The sequence below is a fragment of the Lissotriton vulgaris genome, chromosome 10, assembly GCF_964263255.1.
Source record: "Lissotriton vulgaris chromosome 10, aLisVul1.2, whole genome shotgun sequence".
Lineage (NCBI taxonomy): Eukaryota > Metazoa > Chordata > Amphibia > Caudata > Salamandridae > Lissotriton > Lissotriton vulgaris.
In genome coordinates this window covers 447,518,888-447,532,101 of record NC_141698.1, presented here as the reverse complement: position 1 = coordinate 447,532,101, position 13,214 = coordinate 447,518,888, and the positions used below count along the sequence as shown (strand labels likewise).

The 13,214-nt window shown below is 49.7% G+C and overlaps 1 protein-coding gene across 1 annotated transcript in view; it reads right to left on the bottom strand.

The window, feature by feature from the left end:
* TELO2 (telomere maintenance 2) overlaps positions 1-13,214 on the bottom strand; it is a 603,857-nt gene that overhangs the window by 569,009 nt on the left and 21,634 nt on the right. The window contains exons 2-3 of the mRNA XM_086941299.1: positions 11,701-12,042; positions 10,542-10,816 (exon numbers count right to left, since the gene is read on the bottom strand). Coding sequence (XP_086797425.1) covers positions 10,542-10,816; positions 11,701-12,035 — 610 coding nt within the window. The 5' untranslated portion in view covers positions 12,036-12,042. The remainder of the gene's footprint in view (positions 1-10,541; positions 10,817-11,700; positions 12,043-13,214) is intronic.

The following is a 13,214-nucleotide window of genomic DNA, read 5'->3' as shown; positions in this document are numbered from 1 at the left end:
AAGAAGAAGTTGCTGGCAGGCGACCAGTGAAGATGTTCGTTGTGATCCAAGGCTGGATCGGTGATGGAGACAGCCTGAAAGCAGAGGGGACTCAGTTCTTAATCACTAGCCAGTGATTGTGTGGGCACCAGGATGGCACCGGATGAAGTCACCGCGATCAGGTGAGTGGGCGACGCTGGACTCTGCAGTCACACGGGCTAAGAGGCGTTGTTGGAGACCAGGCTGCAGGTGCGAGCTGTCCCACGATGGTGTCTGCTGTCGGCGATGCTGGAACCAGGATTGGAGCAACAAGCCTTGGCAAAGGCAAGCCCACGCGGTGGAGTCAAGATGGCGTCTGGAGGGGACCAGGAGGGTCCGGGGTGCTCCTCTTTTGGAAGGGAGCAAGGGCCAGTCTCGAGCAACCAGACCAGCGGTGAAAACATCGTGGTACGTCGTCAGGAGGGCCACTAGCCAACGGGCAAGTGACCGGACAACGTGGCAAGCAGCAAGGAAGCAGAAGGGCCCCACGCAGATCTCGTGGATGCTGGGGGGCTGGACTTCGGTGCTGGAGCTGCTCTGGGTTAGGGCTTCTCAAACCCCAGTGCACTCACTCGAGGATCCCTCGGCGGTCGTGCTGGTTAAGCGTCGTGCAGGTTTTGAAGATGGCCGGTCCCTCAGGACTCGTCACACGCACGAATCTCAGCTGAGCTGATGATGCAGGTAGAGGTCAGAGATGGCAGGGAATCCGGGTCTCGTCGAGCTGGTCAGTCTTGATCCGGAGGATGGACGTGCAGCAAACCGCAATTGCTTAGGTGGTGCCTGCGGGTGCAGGGTGGCTACTCCTTAGCCACAAGGGAGAGTCTTCAGAGAATGTCAAGAGTTCCTTTCGTGGAAAGTAGTTCAAGATTCAAGATTATCTAATTTGGGAAGGGGGTCCGCTCCTACCTTTATTCTAAGAAAAGGGGCTGGCACGCGACTAGGTCCTGCCCATGGGTGGGACCAGGAGGGGGGTGGTTACACCCCTCTCCTTTGTCCGGACTCTACCCAGCTCAGGGACTGGGGTGCCCCTGGAACTGGTTTGAGCCGGCATATGCACAGTGAGCACCGGGGTGCCACTTGCAGTCACCTTCCTCTCAGCCCTGCCTACCTGGGATACACAAAACCCTGTCTGGGATGGTGCTAGCACCGCCCATGACAGGAAACCCTTTGTCCGAGCTCTCCTCGCTGGAAGGACTCCCAGCAGCAGGAGGTCAGACTTGTGTCTGTGGTGGCAGCATCCATTTTGTGATGCTGAGGCTCGAGTTAACTTTAACCGGGGTTCACAGTTACATACATGTCGTGTCCCTCTAGAAGGGTGGAATGCTAACCCCGTCGCCAGAATTGGCGAGGGGTTAGTATTCCAATTCGTATGACACCTTACTCAACATGTTTTGATAATGCTATGCCAAAGTTAGCATTTGACCGCGAGGTACATAATGCACTTAAGAGTATATGGTATAGCGTTATCATGGAACAGCTATTAGGACTTGGTTCCGCAAGCTGCAAATGGGCTCAGCTCATGCCAGAGCACCATCTTACATAATTCCAAGCACTCTGCCTTCAGGATTGATAAGGCCTGCCATTGGAGTGACTGATAGGAATATATGTGTCCAGTTTAGGGTTAGATATAGGAATACTATATCTAAAGCAAAGGGTGATTACACCACCTTGCCCCAGCTGTCGTGCAGCCAGTTGTGTCAGATTTGGGTGGCCAGCCAGGGGTGGCATAATACATGCTTCAGCCCCTGGTAGGCCCTGGGTACACCTATGCCCTGGATACCCAAGGTATGCTGTACAGGGACTGATAAGGTGGCCCAGTACCAATTAGATATGTACCTAAGGTACATGGAATCCATTTTACAGAGAGAGCAGTGGGCCTGGGGTCCTGAATAGCAGGGCCCCTGGTCAACTAAGTCAAAAAAACAGCAAAACACCAGGCAAAAAGTTGGGGGCAACCATAGTCAGATATCCACCTTCCTACATAACCCCCCACCCCCCCACCCTCCCCCCCCCCCAAACGAAAGGAGATAAAGCTATCCTTGACCAGGTAAGCCTATATTGCCTGAGTGGCCATATGAGGTGGTATATGCACAGGCATGGTTACCCCCTATCTCATGGTCCACTAAGCAATCCCTCATCCTAAGGGTGTCTGAGGGTCTCCACCATAGGGAATCTCTACCTGTGGTGTGTTTTGGCAAAGTAAAAGGCTGGTGTGGGGATGGAGTACTGAAGTGAGACTCCACTAATGTTGGGCTCAACTTCCTCCAATCACTATCCACCATATATGCCTTTCTTTCCAGGACTGAGTTGCTGTGAGCTCTCAGGGTCAACCTCTGGCTACCTAAAGCTGGAGGCTGAGTCCCTCTGTTTGGCTTACTGGAGGGACAGGTCAGGTTTGGGGTTTTTAGGTCCCAGGTTTGGCTGTGCCCAACAGTGTCCATCTATGGGAGGTCCCTAACTAATTTTAAGGGGGATCCCTCAGGAGTTTTTTTTATTTTCACTTGGCTAGGACTAATAGCTTCAGTGCCCTTAATCTGCTGATTGGGGAGTTCTTTTGGACAGGGGGGCCTTTGGGGTCCACCACTGGCCTCCCTGACCTCTACAGCCCTGGGCTGACTGAGGCAGGGTAGAGAGGGGCAGGTTACCTGCTCCAGACTGGGTCCCACCTTGGAAGGGTCCACTGACATCAGGGGTTCTGCCAGGCTAGGCCTGACTACCTCTGGGGCAGTTCCTTCACAAGGGGTCAGATCAGTTCCCTGAGGAGGCTGATCCTTTCCTAAAGTCTGGTGGGAGGGAGATTTCTCTTCCTCCTCAATGCTCTCTGTCTGAGTGGAGTGATCCATAGTTTCAGGCTTCACAACACTATTATCTGTCTGAGTTTGAGCTGTGGCCATCACAACTCCACCAACCTTTTCAGGAAGGGACTCAGTTTGGGTATGGGCTGTGACCATCACAGCCTTGCCAACCTGTTCAGGGAAGGAATCTTTCTGAGATAAGGCTGTGACTGGCACAGCCCTCCTGGCCTGTTCAGGGAGGACATCTTGGACTGGGGCTGTGGCTATCACTGCCCCACTAACCTTACCATGGAGGTTTACCATTTTAAAATGGGTTTCTTGCTCTACCTCAGCCCAGGCTGAGATCTCTAAATCATTCCCCAGTAGGCAATCTACAGGCAAGTTTGATGACACTGCCACTCTCTTGGGTCCAGTGACACCTCCCCAGCTGAGATTTACCACTGCTATGGGATGATCTCTCTGCACTCCATCAATGTTGGTCACCTGGTATGTGGCTCCAGGTATAAGTTGCCTTGAGGGGACTAGGCTCTCAGTCACCATGGTGATGCTAGCCCCTGTATCTCTATAGGCCTCAACATTTGAACCATTGATGAGGGGCTCCTGTCTGTACTTGTCCAAAGTGTTGGGACAAGCTGTGAAGTTGGCAAACCCCATGTCAGTATCACAGACAAGAGTATCTAAGTCAGGGGACCTGGTTAGGCCAGAGTCCCCAGGAACTCCCAAAGTAAATGCACCCAGATTCTTGGGGGCACTCCCGCCACCTGGGGGATTACTACTAGTAGTAACAGGAGGCTGGGAAGTTTTACTTGGGGGTATGTTCTCCTATTGTTGTTGGCCCTTGGGCAACTGCTGTCAGTTTTCCAATGACCTACCTGTTTGCAGGCATGGCAATAAGGTTTCTTTTGGGTATTGGAAGGATTCTGGGACCCACCCTTTTCAGAGGATTTTTGGGGCCCTGATGTGGTTTGATCAGAAGATTAATTCCCACCCTTCTCTTGAGGCTTGGTTGATTACTTCTTTTGGTCACCACCTTGGTTCTTAGGCCTAATCCTGGTTCTGACCCATTTGTCTGCCCTCTTACCCAATTCTTGTGGAGAGGTCAGATCAGAGTCTATCAGGTGCTGGTGTAATAACTGGTTCTGACAATTATTTAAGACTTGCTCTCTCATAATAAGATTATACAATCCTGTGAAGTCAGTAACTTTACTACCCAATAGCCAGCCTTCTAGAGCCTTAGTGGCACAATCAACAAAGTCAGTCCAATCCTGAGACTGAGTTTTCTGGGTGTCCCTGAACAGCAACCTGTACTGCTCAGTTGTTAAGCCAAACCCATCAACCAGTGTATTCTTCAGGACTTGGTAATTGTTAGCATCCTCAGCTCTAGTAGTGAGGAGCTTATCTCTACCTTTACCTTCAAAGGAGAGCCACAGTATAGCTGCCCTCTGACTCTGGGGGGTGCACTGGACAGTGCAGGCCCTCTCCAAAGCAGTCATCCATTTGTGGATGTCATCCCCTTGTTTAAAGGGGGGCACTATTTTACTCAGGTGTCTAGTATCAAAACTCCTGTCCTTATCTCTAGGGATAATGCTGCCACCAGTGGGGTCTGCCTCACTCAATTTCTGCTCTCTGGCAAAGGCAAGTCTTTCTTTGGCAAGGGCAAGTTCTTCCCTCTCAATCCTCAGATTGACTTCCCTCATCTTAGCTTCATGCTCTCTTCTCTGAGGGGATGGTCATCCCTCTCTGAGAAGATGCCTGAGAGACATGGGTATGAATAGATCTGTTAGAGCCTCTGGAGCGAGACCTAACTCGTCTATCCCCAATGTTAAGCCTACCTGAGAGTGGGCCTGGGGGTCCCCCAGTTCCATTCTCATGCATGCTTAAGTTGGTCCTAGTGAACCTACTGACTACTACTGGACCTTTGTCTGCCTCATCCCCTGACAACTCCTGTTCCTCTTCCTCCTCTTCACTTTCTGCTCCATGGAGGTTGAGGTCAGGGTCCCCAAGGGTTCCCTCTAAGGGGGGCATGCTCCCATCTGGATTAGAAGGGCCTGGGTTAGAAGCCCTCCTTGCATCATAAGTCTCTAAGAGACCTATCAGAAAAGGAGTGGTAGGGTTAGAACCCTGTTTTAGTTTCCTGGAGGTACACAATTGTCTCATCTCCTGGAAGCTAAGAGCTGCATATCTGGAAGTGACCTGTGAAAGGTCATCAACCACAAGGGGGCCCTCTGTGTTCCCTCCTGTGGTAGACATGCTTTTCTAGTGAGGTGTAAGTGGTGCACTTACCTACACTATGGGTTTACCTACTGATCCCTTGCTAAGAGTTGTAGTCAGGGTGTGCTAGGCCCTGTTACACTACAACAGCTGGTTCAGTAGAACTCAGAGTATTCTAAGCTAAGTTATATGTACCTTGGTACTTATGTGATCTTTCAAATTATATTCTTAGGATACGTGTGTGATAAAACAACAGCAAGCTCAAATCCCAACCGCTGCACACCAATGTGAGAAGTTGGCCTGATATATAGTGCTCACTATTCTAGTGATCACTGTGTATCATACCAAACGACCCTTATTGATGATTGGTTGTAAGTCAACCTTATAGACCAGCTATCCTAGTAGCGTGGACAAAAGCAGTCTTCAGGCTAAACTTTAGAGGGCGTGTTAAGCCAGCTGTTTTACCATCACATATACCCCTTGAACACCAAGTGAAAGGACACCACACAAGTTGTTATGAAAATAAAGGATATTTATTTATAACAAGTCTACCCTGAACTCTTTATGAGTCAGGGAGCTAAGCACAATAAAAAAACTCTTACGAAAATACTTCAAGTTGCACAATTTACACAAATGCCCGAGGGGCACGAAAAACCATATACTCTAAAAGTGGAATGCGAAATACTAGCAGGTGAGTAACTCGATCCAGAGGCTTCAGGATCGCTAGGACTACACCACTGAACTCTAAGGTTAGGAGCAGGAGGCCTAGGGAGATCGGGTGCAGAGTGTGCGCTCTCACGCGGGATGCGGGACAAAGTCTATGGAGGCTAGTATTTCTAAAGTTACTGTTTCCGGACGAATCCGACTAGGTAGACTTAAAACGGAAAAGGATCTGGACACTTGGATAGTGAACCTGCGTTGGAGCACCGAAATGCTCGGGTTACCTAGCCCAGGGGCTGCGGCTGCATAGGGTTCAAAAGACGTCGGGAATCCTCGTTGTAGTCTATGGAGCCTGAAAGAAGAAGTTGCTGGCAGGCGACCAGTGAAGATGTTCGTTGTGATCCAAGGCTGGATCGGTGATGGAGACAGCCTGAAAGCAGAGGGGACTCAGTTCTTAATCACTAGCCAGTGATTGTGTGGGCACCAGGATGGCACCGGATGAAGTCACCGCGATCAGGTGAGTGGGCGACGCTGGACTCTGCAGTCACACGGGCTAAGAGGCGTTGTTGGAGACCAGGCTGCAGGTGCGAGCTGTCCCACGATGGTGTCTGCTGTCGGCGATGCTGGAACCAGGATTGGAGCAACAAGCCTTGGCAAAGGCAAGCCCACGCGGTGGAGTCAAGATGGCGTCTGGAGGGGACCAGGAGGGTCCGGGGTGCTCCTCTTTTGGAAGGGAGCAAGGGCCAGTCTCGAGCAACCAGACCAGCGGTGAAAACATCGTGGTACGTCGTCAGGAGGGCCACTAGCCAACGGGCAAGTGACCGGACAACGTGGCAAGCAGCAAGGAAGCAGAAGGGCCCCACGCAGATCTCGTGGATGCTGGGGGGCTGGACTTCGGTGCTGGAGCTGCTCTGGGTTAGGGCTTCTCAAACCCCAGTGCACTCACTCGAGGATCCCTCGGCGGTCGTGCTGGTTAAGCGTCGTGCAGGTTTTGAAGATGGCCGGTCCCTCAGGACTCGTCACACGCACGAATCTCAGCTGAGCTGATGATGCAGGTAGAGGTCAGAGATGGCAGGGAATCCGGGTCTCGTCGAGCTGGTCAGTCTTGATCCGGAGGATGGACGTGCAGCAAACCGCAATTGCTTAGGTGGTGCCTGCGGGTGCAGGGTGGCTACTCCTTAGCCACAAGGGAGAGTCTTCAGAGAATGTCAAGAGTTCCTTTCGTGGAAAGTAGTTCAAGATTCAAGATTATCTAATTTGGGAAGGGGGTCCGCTCCTACCTTTATTCTAAGAAAAGGGGCTGGCACGCGACTAGGTCCTGCCCATGGGTGGGACCAGGAGGGGGGTGGTTACACCCCTCTCCTTTGTCCGGTCTCTCCCCAGCTCAGGGGCTGGGGTGCCCCTGGAACTGGTTTGAGCCGGCATATGCACAGTGAGCACCGGGGTGCCACTTGCAGTCACCTTCCTCTCAGCCCTGCCTACCTGGGATACACAAAACCCTGTCTGGGATGGTGCTAGCACCGCCCCTGACAGGAAACCCTTTGTCCGAGCTCTCCTCGCTGGAAGGACTCCCAGCAGCAGGAGGTCAGACTTGTGTCTGTGGTGGCAGCATCCATTTTGTGATGCCGAGGCTCGAGTTAACTTTAACCGGGGTTCACAGTTACATACATGTCGTGTCCCTCTAGAAGGGTGGAATGCTAAGCCCGTCGCCAAAATTGGCGAGGGGTTAGTATTCCAATTCGTATGACACCTTACTCGACATGTTTTGATAATGCTATGCCAAAGTTAGCATTTGACCACGAGGTACATAATGCACTTAAGAGTATATGGTATAGCGTTATCATGGAACAGCTATTAGGACTTGTTTCCGCAAGCTGCAAATGGGCTCAGCTCATGCCAGAGCACCATCTCACATAATTCCAAGCACTCTGCCTTCAGGATTGATAAGGCCTGCCATAGGAGTGACTGATAGGAATATATGTGTCCAGTTTAGGGTTAGATATAGGAATACTATATCTAAAGCAAAGGGTGATTACACCACCTTGCCCCAGCTGTCGTGCAGCCAGTTGTGTCAGATTTGGGTGGCCAGCCAGGGGTGGCATAATACATGCTTCAGCCCCTGGTAGGCCCTGGGTATACCTATGCCCTGGATACCTAAGGTATGCTGTACAGGGACTGATAAGGTGGCCCAGTACCAATTAGATATGTACCTAAGGTACATGGAATCCATTTTACAGAGAGAGCTGTGGGCCTGGGGTCCTGAGTAGCAGGGCCCCTGGTCAACTAAGTCGAAAAAACAGCAAAACACCAGGCAAAAAGTTGGGGGCAACCATAGTCAGATATCCACCTTCCTACACACCCCATCCCAGAAGTGACGCATCTGTCACTACTGTGAGATCTGGTTGGGGGAATGGAGAGAGGTCTGCCTCTGACCCAATCGCGGTTCGTCAGCCACCACTGCAAGTCTCGTGCAGTTCCATTTGAAATCTGGACCATGTCGGAGAGATTCCCTTGATGCTGTACCCAGAACTTCAGGTCCCAGTGTAGCGCCCGTATAAGCCATCTGGCACATGTCACTAGCAGGATGCAGGAGGCCATGAGGTCCAGCAGCCTCAAAGCCATTCTCACCAAAATCCAGGATAGAGGCTAAAACATCGCCATCATAGCCTGAATATCCTGGACTCGCTGTTTGGGAGGATAAACCCGCAACTGCACTGTATTCAGAACGGCTGCGATGAAAGGGAGTGTCTGAGAGAGAGTCAGGTGTGAAATTGGCAGGTTGAAAGCGAACCCTAGCGAAAGCTGAAGGTTTGCCGTAGTCTAGAGGCGGGAGACGACAGCCTGGGGCGAGCCCACCTTCAGCAGTCAGTCGTCGAGATAGGGAAAGACTGGAACCCCTGATTTGCGCAGATGAGCTGCGACAACCGCGGCCACCGCCATCACCGCGGACACTGGTCTACCATAAACCACAGGTAACGCTGATAGGCAGGCACGACAGGAATGTGGAAGTAGGCCACCTGCAAGTCCAACACCAACACCCAATCTCCTGGGTCCAGGGCAGACAGGACCTGCAGCGCCTCAGCCACCCTTCGCACCACCAAAGCAAATGATGCTCCCTCCTCCATAGCCATGGTAGGGGGAGAAAGCATGCCAGAATCTGGAGAGGTGTCCAGCCCACTGGCCTTACCCAATTCCTTATATCAGTCCATTTCCTGATAAGGTTGGTCGTCTAAAGGGTCCAGCGACCCCTACTAATCTTCTCCTACTCCTAGCCTCTCAGAAAAGGGCTCAGGAAAAGACCTAGGAGTTGGAGGTTCTGTTTGTGCCAGTATCGGAGTTGGGTCAACATGGTACCGGCTCCAGGTCGACTGGGATCTGAATGAGGCTGGCACTGCCAAGGGGCACCAGCAGCACCAGGAACAGTGGCATTGGGGAAGGACACAACGGCATGACCAGACTGGACCATATCATTCCCGGATCCATAGGGGGACATCGGCAGTGGGAACAGAGTCGCAGGCACGGAACCCGTTGGATCCCCCACTGTCCCAAAGTTGCGCTGGTAGGGTCAGGTAACCCAAAAATGAGGCACATTGCCTCATAAAACTCTAAAAATTGAGGGGGGGGTCGTTCCAGCTCCCAGAAAATCAGGGAGGTGTGAAGCCGACCCAGGCGCAAGTTCTGAAGAACGAGGCCTAGAATGCCAAGGCTCCTCAGTCATGTCAACCGATGGACGGGCAGAGTCGAAGCACACATCGACTTCTACTGTATTTGTTCCTCTTACCTGAGTTTTCAGATGATTTGGACAAACAGGATTTGGGACTCCTGGAGTGGCGCCCGGACCTTCTTCTCGACCGGGACAGTGAACAAGATCCCTTAGGAGTCGCGTGACGTGGTGTCGACTGTCAGGCCACAAGTAGCTTTAGGGGCCACTTCCTCAAAGCCTTTGGAGCCATGGCCCGGCAGTCAGAGCACGACTTCGAACCATGGTCGGGCTCTAAGCATCAGAGGCAAACCTCCTGCGGGTGTCATCATCAACATGGCACGGTGACAGGCGCTGCATAGTTTGAAACCATAAGTCTTCCTAGAAATGAGGTAAAAACCTAGACACCAAAAGGGGTCGACAAAAGTCGAAAAAAGCCTGTCAGAGAGTGACAGAGGGTAGCTGTCTTCACAGATCAGTGCTTCACTTCCGCAGAAAGAAAAGAACTGACTTCAGTGCCACCTATATATAGGTGACATGGACGTCACTTCCGGCACGGACGCCACCGCCGAGGTCATGCAGAGCCGACCAACACCACCTGCCGGCACGCAGGGGGACTGCTCCAAGAAAAATTTCCAGATCCAATCTGATGCCTGGTAAATTTAAAGGTAAGGAATCCGAGGCTCGATGTCTCTATCAGATGTGGAGGGTTAGGACTGGATTTGAGAAAAAGGTGTGAGTATTGTCTGCAAATAGATGCTGTGAGACACCAATGGAAGAGATGATGCAGCTGTGAGCATTGATGTAGAGTGACTAAAAGACACAATATTGAATGCTAAGGATGACCACGGTTAGGAAGGAGAGAGCAGATTTGCAAAAGCACCAAGGAAGTCAGTAGAAGCAATCATTCAGCAACAAGGTGAATTAAGACAGCATAGCTTCAGTAATGAGAATTAACAACGTTGTGGTGAGATGGATGCTGTTGCCCACCATGTTGAGAGATGCCAGGGTCTTGATGGAAGTAATGTAATTGACAAGAGATGCTGAATTACCTTTACCTCCACGATCAACATACCCTTTGACCATTCCTCATCGGTCACAAGTCTATCCTATTCTCTGAATATTCACAAAACTAAAATATCAACCCAACCACTCACCTCGTAGATCTTCTGACACCTTCTGCAGAACCTGAATGATTTCAGCTGCCAGAAGTGGGAAATAGTTCTGTGGGTAAAACAAGGAAGGGGTGCCCCCTTGCAACCGGTTTGCTACATGGTCAGGCAAGCACACTATCTTGTTCAGAATCGCTTCCTGCAGATGAGAGACAGTGCTCGCATGCTTCTGACTGACCTCCCACATCAACGCCGACAATCCACCTTGCTGTAGGAACACATCTAGGAGGTGTACCATCTTCGTCAGGCGAAAGCTGAGCCTGCGGAAAAGCACAAGTGCTAAGGTGAGGGACAGAAGGAAGAGGCCAAATGCACTGCACATTTTATTAACAACCATTAGCAATACCAGATAATAATACAACACCAATGAGAAGTATTGAGCAAAGAAAAAGGATTGAATAGGCATTACAATAATTTGCAGACAAGAAATGCATCCCAAGAACTGAAGAAGAACAAGCACTGCTCTTGTTCTCATTATAAGGAGCACCATAATGGTTTTAATTAGAAAGCAATTAGCTCGACCCTGATGGTGGCATATTGCATGATATTAACACAGAATGAAAGGTGTTAATAGCCTTGACTACCTTGAACTAGGCAGCATAAAATGCATTACTGGCAAATCAAAGCACAATTTCAAATCAAATTAGATTTGGAATCGCAGTGGGGGTTGGTAAAAGACTGAAAAAGGGTTAACAGGCAAGGAAGACTGGTTGATTACAAATGGAGATATAGGGTCATACCACAGTGGGGGTGTATTTTCAGGGTTGTCTAATGTCACCACCTTCCAATGTCTGAATCTGGATAAGGGCCTTGTCTTGCAGATTGTGCATTTCTTTGTTGTGGCTGCAAAGCGGTCTCTGATGGTTTGGTCTGCTCGAAGTCTGAGAACACCATCCTTTCCTTATTGCTGCATTTGCATCCCATTTAGCCTTGCTTTTACTGCAGTGCCTAACAAGATGCCTTGTTAAGCCTCTACAGAAAATACCTAACTTTTGAAACACCAGGCACAATTACCTAAAAAATAACAACATATCCAAACTGAAAACAAGAACTGTGGTACCTGTAAATCACAGGACATTTACATATCTTACCATTCACAGTCCTAGAGCATACTTGTGCTTCTTATCTAATAATGCCTGCTTACCCAGTTGAGCAAATGGAGTCCAAAAGAACCAGGAAGGCTTGATCAGGAGGGCCTTCCAAGAAGAAGTAATCCCACAGTTCCTTTTGTTGCTCCACAGTCAGCAGCTCCAAGTGATCGGGGCTTGCCTGACTGACAAGGCAGCGGAGGAAAGAGGTGAAGTGGGCCCTGACAAACTCCTCCTTATCTCTGAGGGAGGCTGGCCCAGCTCCACTCACATACTGCTTCATGTTCGCCAAGGCCTCAACAACCCGCACTTCATCGCCCTTGGATGCTGAAAGGATATTGATAGCTTCTCTGACAGCTCGACGCACTTTTAGGCCCTCAGGCTCCATCATTCAGCAGCTGCGAGGAACAAAGTGACATGATAGCGTATGGTAAAACAAGTTGGGTTATTCAAACTTGTACAGGAAGAACTTTAGTTATTTCAGTATAAAACAATGGATTAAACCCATATCTGTAACTTGGGGATTATGTTTGACAATGTTCAACATTCCGTCCATCATCTTTTTGTGCTGCAGTATAAAATAGTGTGCATATCTAACAATGGCATCCGACTAAGCTCAGTCAGTCTTAAAACGTGCTCATTTTAAAAGATATTGAGCAACAAACTCCCTGACTTATCAATACTATTTTTGATGACGTTTTAACTCTATTCACTTTAACCCTGCTACCGAGGGATAAATTGCTTGTGCTCCCCCTTCAAACATTGTCGAATTGGCATATTCCTAATTGGAATATTTACCTTACCTATAAGTCCCAAGCACATGGTACAAGGGTCACCCAGGGCCTTTAAGTTAAATATCACTACTGGACTGCAGAACCTACTATGACATCCACTACGGAGGCAGGCTATAAAGGTAGGCCTGAAGCCCCATTTTGCACTTACTGTGGCAGTTTAAGCATTGCAATTCGACCGTCAAAATAAACCCCTTTGACAAGTGAGCAGGTTTTAAATATAAATAAGTTGCCCCTAAGTAGACCTTGAAGTCCACAAGGCAGGGTGCAAGGTATTTAAAAGTAGGACATGAAGAAATGTAACTTTAATATGTCCTTACAGTGACTAGACACCCAAAGCTATTTTTCACGGTGGTAGCCTAGCTGTCCTGTCTAGAAATCCCAAAACTGTATCTCAGGAAAGGGACTAGCTAGCAAAACTTATTTTAACAACTATATTTTCTCTGCCTGAAGTTCCTGAATGCTAATTTGCATTTGCTCTCAAACGTCTACTAGCTAGAGATTAATATTTAAATAGGTGTGAAAAAGTCTGTGAAATGTTTCCTCCCAGGACCAAACAATAAGCTGACCTGAATGAGCAGAGAGGACACCTCTGAACATAACGGAATATGATGGGTGGGGGCTGTGATCATCTTTTTTGACATTATAGTGTCAAATCATGCTTGAAAGTCTACTGGGTTTTTATAGAACACTGGGGGTGCACTTGAAAGGAAGAGAAACAGGATGCCAAGACAACTCTTGTGCATCCACAGTCCGGTTGCTAGAACCCTCTGCTTTCT